General features: G+C 44.9%; 2 protein-coding genes across 15 annotated transcripts in view; one reads left to right on the forward strand and one right to left on the reverse strand.

Annotated features, from left to right (window-relative positions):
• The window catches only part of TCTN1 (tectonic family member 1), a 28,702-nt gene extending 13,871 nt beyond the window's left edge, over window positions 1–14,831 (forward strand). For 3 of the 6 annotated variants that reach the window (XM_045042371.1, XM_045042373.1, XM_045042374.1), the window contains 9 exons: window positions 1,319–1,428; window positions 3,211–3,237; window positions 7,528–7,662; window positions 8,200–8,325; window positions 8,715–8,800; window positions 9,341–9,481; window positions 10,634–10,796; window positions 13,030–13,155; window positions 13,738–14,831. In XM_045042371.1, coding sequence (XP_044898306.1) covers window positions 1,319–1,428; window positions 3,211–3,237; window positions 7,528–7,662; window positions 8,200–8,325; window positions 8,715–8,800; window positions 9,341–9,481; window positions 10,634–10,796; window positions 13,030–13,155; window positions 13,738–13,881 — 1,058 coding nt within the window. In that variant the 3' untranslated portion in view covers window positions 13,882–14,831. The remainder of the gene's footprint in view (window positions 1–1,318; window positions 1,429–3,210; window positions 3,238–7,527; window positions 7,663–8,199; window positions 8,326–8,714; window positions 8,801–9,340; window positions 9,482–10,633; window positions 10,797–13,029; window positions 13,156–13,737) is intronic. The other 3 variants (XM_006938463.4, XM_019814520.3, XM_045042372.1) reach the window with 3 other exon arrangements.
• The window catches only part of HVCN1 (hydrogen voltage gated channel 1), a 37,374-nt gene continuing 35,452 nt past the window's right edge, over window positions 13,403–15,324 (reverse strand). For all 9 annotated transcript variants that reach the window (XM_006938467.3, XM_045042376.1, XM_006938465.4 and 6 more), the window contains one exon: window positions 13,403–15,214. In XM_006938467.3, coding sequence (XP_006938529.1) covers window positions 15,149–15,214 — 66 coding nt within the window. In that variant the 3' untranslated portion in view covers window positions 13,403–15,148. The remainder of the gene's footprint in view (window positions 15,215–15,324) is intronic.

Here is a 15,324-nt window from a genome sequence, read left to right on the forward strand (position 1 = left end):
CCGAAACCAGCCCACCGTTGTTTAACCCTGCCAAGCTTGGGGGGAGTTCTTTCTTCACTGGAGCTAAAGTTTGTCAATAGCTAATGTTTATTAAACACTTACTTTGTGCTGGGTATTGTATTAAGTGCTTCCACGTGTTTTTCCATGAGGAAACTGAGGAACATTCAGTTTCTTGCTCAGGCCCGCTCAGGCAATGGCAGAGCAGGGATGCAGCCCATGCAGCTGCTTCCCACGGATCCTGCTTCTCCTTTCAGGAGCATCATAGACTCTGTGGAGTCACCGTCCTGGCAGTGGGAGGCAGCAGACACGGCTCTCCAATCCTTAAGGCAGCATCACAGTGAAGAAGCTAGCTGAGTAGTGTATGGTCACATGTGGCCGAATGGAACATCATTTCGTACAGGAATGGAAGTGGATTCTGTTGAAAAGATGCTCAATCTTGCTCACAATAGGAACAGTGTAAATTAAAACCAAACTGAGATACCATTTCCATCCAATGGATTGGCAAAGCTTAAGAAATTTAAGACTCTGGAGAGTCTTGATCTCCAGGCATTGATCTTACATACCTGGTGGGACCACAAATTGGTACAGCCTCTGTGAAGAGCAATTTAGCAGTATGTGTCAAAATTGCAGGTGAATATGCCCTTTGACCCACTGTTCTGCTTCTAGGAGTTGGTCCTACAGAATGTCTGGCCCACATGCAAAATTGTAGATCGCAGCATTGTTGGTGATGGCAAAGCCAGAGATAACTTAAGCGTCCATTAATGTGGAACTGGTTGAATAAATTGTGGCGGATCTATGATAGAATACTGATTATCCCTAAAAAAAAAAGGAGAAATCTCTTCATATTCTGAGCTAGACTGAACTCCAAAATATATTGTTCAGTGAAAAAAAGTGAAGGGCAGAATACATAGCACATATTTGTTTCTAAAAGGGGAAAGGAATACTAAAAATACATATGCCCACGCTTTTATTTGCGTAGAATATTTCCAGAAAGATACACAACAAACGACGCTGATTGTCTCTGGAGACAAGCAGTTGTTTCTGGTGGTGGCTGGGCCGGGGCGGGGATGGGGGGAAGGGGACAAGGGTTGGAGAGAGACTCTCAATATCCTTTTGTGCCTTTTGAATTGTGTGAATGTATAACCTATTCAAAACACAATTTCTTAAACCCTATTTGAAGCATGTTGTATATCTGTGTTATAACTTATTTTATGATTTTACTTAGATTACAAGTTTTTAGTTACCATTGGACAGTTGAAAAATTTCTTCTCTCTCTCTCTCTCTCTTTTTCCCCCCTTGGGAACGTTATGATTTCTAGCATTTCTGGTGAACCAAGCTGTTAAGTGCACCAGAAGGATAAATTTGGCACAGTGTGAAGAAATTGAAGCCCTGGGCATGGCTTATTACAGCAGCCCTAAAATTTTGAGGGTAAGAATTATTTTGAAGCGAAACTTATTCATCAGGTTTGTTTTCTGTTCTTTGCACTTTTTTTTTTTTATAAAAATTTTTTAAACATGTATTTATTATTGAGAGACAGACACAGAGCGTGAGCAGAGGAGGGGCAGAGAGGGGGGAGACACAGAATCGGAAGCAGGCTCCAGGCTCCAAGGTGTCAGCACAGAGCCCGATGTGGGGCTCGAACCCACGAACCGTGAGATCATGACCTGAGCTGAAGTTGGCTGCCCAACCAACTGAGCCACCCAGGCACCTCATGTTCTTTGCGCTTTTTTGAAATAATGACAAGTATAGAAAAATTTCAGTACCTGATTGATAATTCAAGTTTAAATTTGTCTTCTCTGGTTCTTCAGTATACTGTTACCAAAGATATTGAAATAGTCACTTAAAGTAATTTTTATTTTTACATAGCTCATATTTTGCTTTTAGTCATTGTGGGTGTTTTGTTTTGTTTTGTTTTGTTTTGTTTTTGCGGGGCGGGGGGCTCTCGCTCATTTTCATGGTAACCGATAATGTCTGTCTCCTGAATAAAAAAAGACTTTAAGAACTGAAAACTTTAGAAATTATAAAAACATCTTAATGTCTGTGGCAGAAATAATCACATTAGCACCAAAAAGATACCTCTCTGAGAAGCAGGCCGGAAAAGAATAGAAAATCCACGTTCTGGTTCACTGATGAAATAAGCAGGAAAAGACAGGTAGGAGATAGGGTTGCTGGAGAGGGGGAAGAGGTCACGGTGTTATCGAGGCCCCTTCTTTCTGGTTGCAGTGACCAAAGCTGGAAGGGAGTCAATAAGAGAGGCCACTGGCCCACTTGGTGGATGGCATGGAGGGTTGTGAGAGGTACAAGTTATTTTCAATAATGAAAAACCATATGATTGCTGTGAACCCTCACCTCCTGATTTCCTTATTTTGGGGGGGAACGGGAAGGGAGGAGGGTGGTCCATGACATCAGTATTCATCTGGGCTGCAGTTTTCAGAACCAAGTTTAAGCTTTTCCTCTCCCATCCCCTTCCCTCTTCCCCTCTCCTCATAAGTCAGCCATGTAGATCTTTGAATTCTTGCAGGTATTTGACCTCTCATGGTGGTGCTGGAAGTAGCCCCTCAAGCGTGCAGTCTCCGCGCTCTCATCCCAGGCCTCCCCAACATGTCTACTCAGCCCCCACCCCTAAGTTCCCTTTGGCCTGGTAGGGTGTCTTATGATGAAAAGTGAGGTTGGGGGAGATGGGGATGGAGAGTGAAGGGAGGTCGAGGCCTTCAGAAGAGTACTCTGCTGTGTTGGGGACGCAGGAGCTCGCCATTGAGTGGTTTGGGCTAAAGGCAGGAAGAGCAGTTAGGAGGCTGTGGAATCACCTGGGCCGGTGACAGTGGCCTTCCAGTGAGGACAGGTGCAGGAGGGTGACCTAGGAGGATAGGAGCCACATCTCCCCCACAGTACTGTGTCACTGGTGACCATGTAGAAAGTACGTAAAGATTACAGTGAAGCATGGAGGCTTCCAGAGACCAGCTCTGTCAGGCTGTTCCATTAAGCTTCCAGTCTAAAAGAAATGAATATAGAAGGAAGACATAAAGTTACCTTTGGATTAGGAGACAGATATAAAAATATGTAGGTGGCAAGTCTTGATTAAGGAAACTGTTTTCTTCTTTGTGAAGTCTGTGATAAGTTGAATATATCCTTTAACCTGCGGTCTGAAAAAGCAATAGAAATGTTTCTTTCCATTGTACTTAACAAAATTTGTTGTTTCTTTTTGTTTAGGTGCCTGGTTTAAGAACAAAGGCAGAGGTAAGAGTATTTCTTGGTGGAAAGTAAGATAGATTATAATATATGGCCTTATTTCTGAGCCCTTTGAAATGAATACACTTATGATTAGAAGGGTACCTTACTGCCAATAACAAACATTTGCCAAAAGGCAAACAGAAATGAAATAGGGAAACTCCTTAGTAGAGGACCTTTTTGTAATTACAGATTTTGAAAATTTGTAAAATTTTGAAAAATACAAAATTTTCAAAACCCCTGTTTTCATAGTTTGCACCTTTTCATATTTAAATGGTTTAGCTATGTTATTGACAATGGGTTCACACCCATTGGCTTCTGTGCTTTCCAGGCATCCCTTTAGGTCTTCTTGGTCTCCTGTCAGGAGAGCTGGTTAGCTACCAGGATGCCGTCTGTCCATCTGTCTGGGGTAGAAGGTAGAAACAGTGAATGGTCCTGTGAATGTCCACACTTGTGTAGGAGCTGAACCCTCTCGGTATAGCTTCAGGGGTTGAGGTATGGGTGTCGATTCTGTCCGACCCCACTCCAGAGGCTCTGTCAGGCTGTGGTCGGGAGGCCAAGGTTTTCTCGTGGGTATGTTAGAGCAAAGGAACATGGATCTACCCCTTATTTTTGGGTCTGCACCCTGTGCCTGTGAATACAGTTCCCAAGGAGGACCAAGTTGATGGCCTTGTCATGGTCTCCCACCAAAGCTCATGGAATTGGTTGACCTTGGTTCAAAATTCAACTTCGCCATTATTTTCTCATATGACATATGCCTCACTCTCCCCAGTTGTTGAGCAGATGGTAAGTGTGTGCCCCAGAGAAGGTGTAAGGCTTGAGTGGGAGAATGCACATAGGTACTCTGCACAGTGTCTGGTGCCCAGGGAGCACTTGGGACAGTGATACCTACTGTAATTGATTTCGTTAAGTCTCTAGACACAAATGTGTTTGAGGTAGACATTTGAAAGGAAATAGTCATGTGATTTTGGACTTCACACTTCTGTGTGTAGGCGTGTAGGCCTGGATTTCCTCATCTGTGAAGGTGTTTTCAAACTCGTTCAGAGTTTTTCAAATGTGATCTTTAGCAGAACTCTCCCTACTGTGTTAAGTTGGATTGAATCCAAAGCCCCTGGTTGGAGCAGGGGTGGGGCCCAGAGCTCTCCACCTGCCTGGCCTCCCCATCTCTCTCCTGTTTAGTCCTTCTGAGGAACCTATGGCTCCCAGGAACCCAGTTTGAAAACCATACAATAGACTAGCTTTCAAATACCTCAAATCAAAGTGCTTTGATTCTACCATTCAAAACGTGAACGGTCTGTGGGGACAGCGATCCTGTCCATCTTGTTCATGACATATCCATAGTAGTAAGCTGGTGCCTAGTATGTACTGGGTACTCAGTGGGTTATGTGTTAATTGAATCAGTGCCTAGGGGATTGGTTCAATCAAGCAGGGAAGACCTAGTGTGAGGATGATGGGTGTTATGGGAAGGGGCGTGCTGCGTGCTGAACACTGTTCTCATTCCTATGCACGTCTGAAGTCCATTAGTCTGTTAGTCTCAGCAGTCCTGGGAGTAGGGCCTGTTGTCACTCCCTGGCACATGAGTTACAGAGCAGTTGAATTAGCTTGCTCAAGGCTGCCCAGTGGGGAAGTGGCAGAGCTGGGATAGGAATCTCCAAAGACCTAACTCTCAACCACAACACTGGACAAGCTATACTGTGTGTCAGGCCCCCAGTTACAAGCTTCACACACATTCCTTCTCTGCCTCCTATGGCCATGCAGTCAGGAAGTGGCACTGGGACTTAGAACTCAGATTTGTGTGATACCAAAGCTTGTGCTCTAAAGGACAAATATATCAACTAATATCAGAGATTGTTTATAAAGATTTTTAAAAAGCAACTTCCAAGATTTGTTAGAGGATCAGGAGTATAAAAATTGGATCTAGGCTTCCCGTTAAGTGCAGTCTGTTAGGCTTGCCTGGAATCGTTGTTAATATCTATTGAACCATCAATGAAAGATTAAGTTACGGCACTATATTTCCACCGTTACGTACGCTTTAGTTCTTTGCCACAGGGTAGCTTGGGGGTGGGATAGGACTGAATAGGACATTCAGGAAACCAGAGTAGCCCCACCATTTTCATTCTGTGACTATTCCAGTGGCTGTTGCCAGACCAGTCTTTCCAAAGCTTGTCTAACCTGGGCCCTTTGGTTTTTGCCAACTACGTCTGTATACCACCGGGATGGCTCCATCACAGGCTGGTGTGGAAGGGTGTGCGCTTTCTTAGAACCCAGGATTCGTGCTGAACCAGGGATCAGTAGGTTCAGATAAAGAGATCCAGAGTTGTCTTTTGAGGACGTAAACCGAAGAGTTCATTAACTCATAGCAAGGGACTCCCTATGTAGGTCTTACGTGGATTGGTGGGCTTGTTATGCAGGGGGTGTTGTGGTGCTTGGTGGTGCCCTTTTGCCACTGTTGTCACATGACAGCTTGTCTTTGCTTCCACACCCTGTCACGTTCCTAGAGGTTTGACTTATAAGGACAGTTACAGGTCCTTTTGGTCATGGGAGCAGATGTGTAACAACTACTTATTTATCTATAAAATGACAGCTTAAATACCTAGTAATTTTGAATTATAAACAGCATGGTACATGATTGAGGGCAAAGTTCAAAGCAATATAAACAACTAGATACAAGTTAGATTCCTTCCTAAACAGTGATTTCTGAGCACTGACATTTGAAGCAAACATCAGATTTGTCACATGGTATGAAGAGGCCCAACTCCCTAGAGGGTTGAGCCATTTAAAGGATTGCTTGCTGCTTGTTCTGCTGGCTGTGGCCATAAATGAAAAATGTCCTTTATTTTTTAAAACAATGTTATTTATTTTGAGGGAGGGAGAGAGAGAGGAGCACGCAAGCAGGGGAGGGGCAGAGAGAGAGGGAGAGAGAGAATCCCAAGCAGGTTCCATGCTGTCAGCGTCCAGAGCCCGGGGTTTGAACCGACACATGGTGAGATCATGACCTGAACCAAAGTCAAGCGTCGGACACTCCACCGACTGAGCACCCAGGTGCCCCATGAAAAGTGTCCTTTAATAGCATTGGGTTAAGCAGAGCTTCCTGATTCTGCTTGAAAGATTTATCTGTCTCTGTTTTCTCTTACCATGATCCCACCACTGTGTGTGTGTGTGTGTGTGTGTGTGTAAGGGTGTGTGTGTAAGGGTGTGTGTAGAAGTTGGGTGTGAAGTGGGCCAAGGGTATATTCAGGGAGGGTGTGGGGGTATAGGGAGCTTTGTTCTGGGACTGTGCAGAATGTGCTCGTGTGTACAGAATGAGTGCATTTATCGGTAGGAGCTGTGCTCTGGAGGTGAATATATGTGAATGTGAGATACAATTCACATACCATAAAACTCACCATTTTTAAGTGTGCGATTTGTGCAGTTTTTAGTATATTCACAAGGTTGTGTAACCATCACCACTACCTAATTCCAGAACATGTTTTAATTAATTTAAAATGTTTATTTTTGAGAGAGAGAGCGAGCAAGCGTGCACGCACATGTTGGGGAGGGGCAAAGAGAGAGGAGACGGGATCCGAAGCAGGCTCCAGCAAGCCCGAAGTGGAGCTTGAACTCACGAAATGTGAGATCGTGATATGAGCTGAAGTCAGACGTTCAACCAACTGAGCCACCCAGAACATTTTCATCACCTCAGAAAGAACCCCTGTGCTCATTAGCAGGCACTCCTCATTCTTCTCTAATCCTCTCCGTCAACCCCTAGGCAACCACTAATCTACTTTCTGTCACTGTGGATTTGCCTGTTCTGGACATTTCCGATAAATGGGATCATGTAATATGTGACCTTTTGTGTCTGGCTTCTTTCACTTAGCATCATGTTTTCAAGATTCATCTATGTTGTGGAATGAATCAGCACTTCATTCCATTTTATGGATGAATAATATTCTTTTGTATGGCCATACTACATTTTTCCATTTATCAGTTGATGGATCATTGCATTGTTTTCAGTTTTTGGCTGTTAGGAATGCTGCTGTGAACATTTGTGTATGAGTTTTTGTGCGAACATAGATTTTCGGAGATAACCACTTTGAAAGATTTGGTAATATCCTTCTCTAGTATTTTCTGTGTAAATATATCTACATATAAGCAAATGTATTTTTGCAAGTGTGGAACTATAATATGCATACTGTTGTGTGGCATGCTTTTCCCTGCTTGGCAGTCTGTCGGCGGAGTTTGTCTCCAGTTTTTCGTTACTGTAACCGATTCATCTCTATTGGACGGTGTCCTCAGTGAGCCATCTCCTTTACTTGGCAGATCCCTATCACTGTTCAGTCCATCCTCATGGAGTCTCTGAATAAAACGCTAGCCCGACTGGAGGACACAGATGTACTGAACCAGACTCTTATTGAGGCTGGGGACGTTAAAATCTGCACTAACGTTGTTCTTGAGGTAGGTGCCCAGTTTGGCTTTGAAAGCAGAGTCTGTGTGGCAGACTCAGGCTGCATGGCCCCGAGGGAGGACCTGGACGCCCTTCAGAGGGGGCTCTGGCCCATTCTGATGTGTTGGTTTTCTTGGCTTGCCCTCCTGCTTGCCTTCATGCTCTGTCATTAGAGGATGCTTCTTTAGGGTCTCTGAAAGAATCATGTGTGGTTTTTCTCCACAAACCTAGTGACTTTCAAGAATATACCAAAATTTGTTGTCGTTGCTGTTGTTTTACCACATTTCCCCTGCGGAGATGGCCTGATCACGATCTGGTCAAACCTGCTGATTTGGAATACACGTAACTCGGTACAGAGAGGCTCAGATGACGCTGTCAGCTGGGGGTGGTGAGGCAACTCATCCTGAAGTCTGATGAGCCAGGACAGAAAAGCTTCCACGAATAGAGAAATGGGAAAGGACTTGCGTTCTATATGTATTTTGAATTATTAATACAACTACAGAAATGCAACAGGAACAGGTGGATTTGGAGTATCGTTTTGTTTTTAGGTCAAGTATAGCCTCACATATACAGATGCAGGGGAAATAACCAAAGCTGATCTCTCTCTCCTTCTGGGGACAGTGAGCAGTGCAATGCTTCCACTTGAGCAAAAGTTTGAAATTCGTTTCATTCAGGTAGGTTTGATCAATTTTGTACACATATTTAATTGCAAATACAAAGAAACCATAACTTCTTAGGGGAAAAGGTATCCCAATTTAGAAGTATTATCATCTATCCATTTGTACTAAACAAAGGGTTTATGTCGCATGTGTTTGTGAGGAAATCAGGCAGAGTCCTTGTATCTTATCCTTTCTGGGAGTAAGATTTTCTTCCATGTGAGCTTGTTCTTTTATAGAATGATCTACTCCTACACTCAGCAGATATATTTATAGTTCTGAGTAGGGGGGAGGAATTCTTTTATTGGTTGGAAATCCTAGATTTCACTGTGAAAAGCATTTTATTTTCACCCTATTTCCTTATTAAATTAAGAATTATTTGGGGGCATTTCTTCTTTGTCTTTCAGCAAAATACAAAGCCGGTTCCTCTCAGTGGAAACCCTGGTTATGTTGTAGGGCTCCCATTAGCTGCTGGATTTCAGCCTCAGAAGGGATATCCTTTTTGGTTCTGTAGACAAGGTTGATTTCCCTGTCCACTTGTGTGTGTCGCTCTTCTCTTTATTGCTGAGAGTCCTGTGAGCTGGAGGCTAGTTCTGGCCAGGACTTCTCTGGTTGGCTCTGGTGGGTCGTGGGTCTGGCCGCAGAGCACGTGAGGTACGTGGGGTGGTTGGGGGTGAAACAGCGTGACCCTGGAAAACGTGTTTTATAGTGAAAATCTTAAGACAGAAAAGTTGACAGACTTTTAGATATATTTAATTGCATACTTAAACAGAGACTTTTAAACACATTTAGTGATTTTCAAAAATTGGAAATATTTTAAAGGAGGAACGGTTTCTGAGGATTTTCCTTCTGAGGATCTCCTAATCAAGGAGAATTGAACCGTTTTTTGCTCTGTCCCAGGAAATAACTGTCAAAATCGCAGATGCCTAGAGAAGGGATATTTGGGTTTCACTTCATGTCACACATGTGTCACTGTCTCCTGAAAATCGGACTGCTTTTGTACTGGGTGATTGTCCCTTAACTTTCTGTGAATATCTGGGATTATTCAGACCATGAACAGATATGGACAACTTACTATTCTTCGAAGCACAGCGGAGAAAGACTGCTTAGCACTCGAGGGGATCCGGACCCCAGTGTTATTTGGTTATGATATGCAATCGGGCTGTAAGCTAAGGTAAGAGAGAAACTTGTTTCTTTTGGAACTTGTGTTGATCAGAAAACAAGACATTCCTACTCTTCCCCCATCTCAGTCGAACCTCCCCATCAGCCTGCAAGCGCATGTGAAAGCCACAGTGTGACCTGTTGGCACTAGTGACAGTACCTTTGTTTTCTAATTTTAGTTTTCACAGCCATACACCATTTGTCATGATTCAAAGGAAACTTGTTTAGATCATTTTTCTTATCAGATGTGGCAGAGTAAAAATCTCAAGGCTTTTGGAGATTTGGTTTTAAGGTTGCATACATAGCATCTGAGTTCACAGCAAAAAAAAAACAAAAAACAAAAAAAGCTGTCCCTGAAAGTCCTTTCTATATTTCTGAAATTTAATTTACATAGTGCAGCAAGCCCATTGAGAGGAAGCCTGCATGTGATCTCTGTTTTTACCGTGTTAACATCAAACATACATATAACGTAAAATGTTAGCTCTGCATGGCTTACCCTCATTTCCCCCACTCTGCAGGCAATCTCTTGCAGTTCCTATAGCTGAGTTTTTGGAAACTTACTCCCAAATCTGTGAATAACCTTTATGTAATGCTGCTTCTTGATATTTTGGTCTTATGAATTATTGAGTCCCCACTATGGAAGACCAAGATTTGGCTCTTACCCCTTTCTTCTCCTACCCTACACTTCCCATCCCTACCTCCCCTCAGGGTAATTATGGTCTTGTTTTGGTTAGACCAACACATTCCATTTCCATTATTGGTTCTGATCACTTTAGACCAGTATTTCTCTGAGGGAGTTTCAGGGACTACATTTCCACAAGAGTCAGTAGGGGTATGTCTGTGGTCCAATCAATATGTTTGAGCAACACCAAACTAAAGTTAAAAACATGATTCCTTACTGTAAGGAGAGCCTCTAATATGCCAGTGTGCTTCAGGAGGGATGTGGGCATGCAATATTTCCCAAACTTTTGGCCATGGAAACTCTGCTTGTACAGAGCTAACCGAGGTTTCTCAGAGTTAGAGACAGTTTGGCTTCTGTCAAATGATGGGTTTGGAGTGAGAAAATAAAAATAAACTGGAGAGGGCACGTGTGTTATTGAGCCGGTGAAAACTGTTGGAATGAACAACAGCCTCATTGCATCAACCTCTTCTTCCTTCCCACGAGACTGACCAAAGCCATCACGTGTCAGCTCGCAGTGCAGAAAGTGAAGAGCCTCCTGAAGGGCCATGGCTTCCCGGATTATGTGGCCCCTTTTGGAAATTCCCGGGCCCAGGATGTGCTGGACTGGGTACCCATCCACTTCATCACCCAGGCGCCCCACATGAAGGTAAAGGGGAAGCGGAAGGCCGCACCTGCGCGCGAGTGGTCTCTCCTATTCCCACTGCTCCCCCACCCCCCGTGGGGAGGTAGGGGAGCTGTTAAGGAGATGGATGGCTCTAGGCCGGAGCCCAGGCTTTGCTGTCAGATGGGCCTGCGTTTTGAAAACTGTTTTTGCCCCTCGTTAGCGCTCTTGCCTTTGAGGGTTTGAGCCTGTTTCCTCATCTGTGAAACAGGGAGTGAGGGCTACAGTGTCAGCCACACGGGGTGGTGGAGTTAAATGAGGGACATTCGTGGTGCCTAGTGGCCGCTCCAAACGTGGAAACTACCACCCATCACCATCCTGACTTCCTACGATCACTGCTGGTGTGACATGAGACATCGCGACAGGACAGGGGAGTATGACATGGACTGTCACAGAAAGAGAGACTCCTCCTGTCCACATCGCTGTCCCATCTCTCGTTCCCTGGTCTATAAAGGCAGCCCACACGTGAGAGCTTTCAGTTCCAAAGTTCCCTGAAGAGTTTAATGGAACTTGACATGCTACAGAGAGGTTCCTGATCACATGTGATTGCTCTGCCCACCTTTTTCTTTTGTCTCAGCCGTCAGAGCGTGGGCTGGTCCCCATCACCGGAGGCGTGCTCTCCATCTTATCCTTTAATTGCCCAGCGTTTGCTTGTGGCAGCTTCTCGGGCCTCTCATTATCTGCTTAGCGTATTTATAGCATGGGGACAATGGGGCTGAGGACTAGCTCTCTAGCTCTGATCCGGCCCTCCTCCTGAGTCCCCGGCAGAGACCCATGATTACTCAGTCCCTGCTGTTCAGCTGCTATGTCTTGGCTCGGGTCTGCCACCTCGGAGCGAGGCAAATTGCTTCTGGCTTCTGGCAGTTGGGTTGAGACATCCAGTTATTAGGACCCCTCAGAGGGGAAAACAGGTTGGGAGGAGAGGCAGTGCAGACATTAGCGTTTTCAGGGTTTTGCTGGTCCAGGGAGCTCAGAGAGCCTGGAGTGGGTTTTGTACTCCCCTTCCAGGAAACTCCAGTAGCAGACATGAGAGCTTGTGCTAATAAGCTCAGTTTCTGCCAGTGGTGTATCGCATCTTCTAATAACAGGATAGTCACAGGGATTTTTTTGCCTGCAAACTTCTTAAAAGGCAGTTCCAAGCTAAGGAGTTCCACCAGTGCCTTTTTGGCAGGCACCAAATTTAGCAGGCTTGGTAGCTTTTCATGCCCTAAAGAGGCGTATTTTTAAAAACTTGTTATTGTGGGGAAAATGTCAAACACACACACAGAAGTCGAGTATTACAATGGAATCCCTTCTACCGGTCAAGCAGCTTCAGTGGGTATCACATTTGCCAACAAACCAGATGTAAAGGCAAGAAAAAGGTTGGGAGGCTGCTGGCCTGTTCTGCCCGGGGGCAGAGGCCTCAGGAGGAGCAACTGTGGGAGCAATGCTCTCAGTCCACAGGAGACTTAGTATCTTTGACAACTTACAGACTCATTTCTTTTTTTTTTTTTTTTTTTTTAACGTTTATTTATTTTTGAGACAGGGAGAGACAGAGCATGAACGGGGGAGGGTCAGAGAGAGGGAGACACAGAATCTGAAACAGGCTCCAGGCTCCGAGCTGTCAGCACAGAGCCCGACGCGGGGCTCGAACTCACGGACTGTGAGATCATGACCTGAGCCGAAGTCGGCCACTTAACCGACTCAGCCACCCAGGCGCCCCTTACAGACTCATTTCTATACGTTCCTGTGTAACACCTTGATCGCCAACTGATGAGATTAAATAAATGGAAAGAGAGCAACTGCATTTCTTCCAGGTGTGGTTTAACGTGATCTGCAATTAGGTTTAATTTCTGTGAATAACCCCATCCTCTCTTCTCTCCCCACCCAATGCCAGTTTCTCCCCTAAAGAATCCCTGAGCTGAAGTTGGGGCATTTGAAGCCCCGTGTTCCAGTTTGGTGTTGGGATCTCCACAACTTCCCAATAATGGCTGGTCTTTCTAGAAACGGGAGAGCACGGAAAAATGATGCTTTAGGTGTTAAAATATTTTTGGAGCACTGAGTACTTTAAAATATGTGCTCTCAGCTGTTTTCGTCTGAACTTCTAGAGTCTATTCACTCTCTTGTTCAGAACATTTTGTAATATGCGAAACATTTTATAATTAAAACTGAACTGCAAATTAAGTTTGACATGAGGTTGTGTAATGTTCAGACTGGTGAATGGCATTTTGTTTTGCAGGATTCCTGCCAGCTCCCAGTGGCTTTGGTTATAGAAGTGAAGTGGACAAAGTACGGATCCTTACTGAACCCACAGGCTAAAATAGTTAATGTCACTGCAAATCTAATTGCATCCTCATTTCCTGAGGTACGTCTAACTTGAGTAGAAAGGTATTGGTTAAGGGGCCCCTTGGTGGCTTGGATGGGCGTCAAGACTCTTGATTTCAGCTCAGGTCACGATCCCAGGGTCATGGGATTGAGCCCTGTGTTGGGCTCCACGCTGAGTATGGAGCCTGCTTAAGATTCTCTCTCCTTTTGCCCCTCCCACACTTTTCTCAAAATAAACAAACTTAAAAAAATCAAGGTATTGGTTAAGATGTAAGTCCAGACAAAACTCAAGTGTGATAATAAAATTTATTCTGTGAAAAAATTATTGAAATTTAAACACTTTAGCAGTCATTTAGTTAGAAAATTCTGACAACAGCGTTGTCATTAGCGTTCTTGTTTAGATTTGATCCTTAAAATTCATTGAAAATTGAGTTGCGATTGACATTGATGGGTTAGGACAACCTGGGTAAAAGTGGTATCTTTCATCCAAGTTAGTGGCTGATGGGCCCTCCGCATACCTATGAGATGCACTGACCACGGTCACGTGCGGAAAAGAACGCAACATGTCCCATCTTTGTTAGCACGCTGGAAGGCAGGGCTTGCATCGCTCTTTTTATTACAGACCAACTCAGGAAATGAAAGAACGGTTCTTATTTCCACTGCGGTTACTTTTGTGGATGTGTCTGCACCTGCAGAGGCGGGCTTCAGGGCTCGGCCAACCATCAATGCCAAGCTGCCGTTTAATTTCTTCTTCCCCTTTGTTTGACGTAAGTTTTTAATCAAGGAAATGACACCACACCTCTAGAATCAAGTGCTGTGGGGCGTGGGCTCCCTTGGAGACCTCCTGTGGTGCTACACCTCTGACCTGTGGGGTTGCCCTCAAACCACACATCTCCTCTCTCCACTCACTCCCCTCCTTTTTCCTTTTGGAAATTCTACTTAGTGTGACCTTAGAATGGGGCACCGTCTGGTCTTGGTGATTTCCAGTACTGTCGGCACATAGGTCACGTGTGGAAAGCAAATTGCAGCTTTGGGAAGATGGTACAGGGGACAGACCCTGAAGTAGCTCAGGCATCGAGGGTTCATCCAGTGTATTCATCCTCTGCTTCAACATGACTTATTTTAAAAATACTCATTGTTTGTAGTTGTTTTCTTTACTGGTCCCGTGGAAACGAATACAAAAATAGCAAAATTGTACAAAATCATGCAAGTAGAGCACAGGGCCTCATGAGGGGATCTTTCCCCGGTGTCACCTTCATTACATGGAGTCTTGGGTCTAATTGCTATTTCGGTGGCAGGCACTGGAGCTCTCCAACGGGTGGTTGTACGGAATACCACAGAGCAGTTCCTAGCAGTTGATGCTGGAAAGAATAGAGTAGGAGGTCCCGAGGGAAGGAGTTGCTTTTATACATTAATTGCACAGTAATTGAGAAAAAAGTTGTCAGGTGGCGGAACTGGGTAGAGCCAGTTAGAAGCTAGATGCGGCAGAGGAGGGGCTGGGCACCTGAGGACAACCTCCCTGGAGGAATATGCGCCAAGAGGAGCTGTTGAGAACAGCTTGGGAAGAGAAGACTTTCTAGAATGGGCTGGTAGCTAAGGTAGCTTTCTTTTTTCCTTTGTCTTTCAGAATGCCCATATGAAAGAAGGCACTGGTTCCTCAATATACACGCGAAATGTGAAAAGTACACTGATGAGATAAAATTTTATATACAACTAGTAGTTGTCCAGCTTCGTTCATTTTCAAGCAAAAGTGTCAACATGAGAGAATATAGTTTATGATACATGGTGACGTGGAGTGAGGACGCGATGGGAAGCTCTTGGTCACTCCAAGAAAGGAAGGGCAAGCCTTTCCCCCGCCTTCCCCCCTCCCCCTACCACCTGCCCAGCCCGGAATCCAAGCTGGGTGGAGGTGAGGCAAAGGCATCGAACCAAACCTCTCCCCGAAACGGGCCCAGGAGAGGCAGCTGTCTTTCTCTCAGAGACACAAGCCCGTGGAAGCAGGGTCTTCTCTTTGGGGTGGAGCAGGTGCGCATCTAGTTGACCTCACCAAGAAGTCCGTGCTGTCTCAAGAGCTTGTTAAGTCTTTCAATTTCTTGTTCCTGTCATTACAAAAGCAGACAAGTCAGTTTACCTTCTGAGCCTCCCCAGAGATGTGGCGAGCATTCAGCGGGTCCCCCGGATGCACAGCCGAATGAATGCTACACTCCTA

Source organism: Felis catus, chromosome D3 (assembly GCF_018350175.1).
Source record: "Felis catus isolate Fca126 chromosome D3, F.catus_Fca126_mat1.0, whole genome shotgun sequence".
Classification (NCBI taxonomy): Eukaryota; Metazoa; Chordata; class Mammalia; order Carnivora; family Felidae; genus Felis; species Felis catus.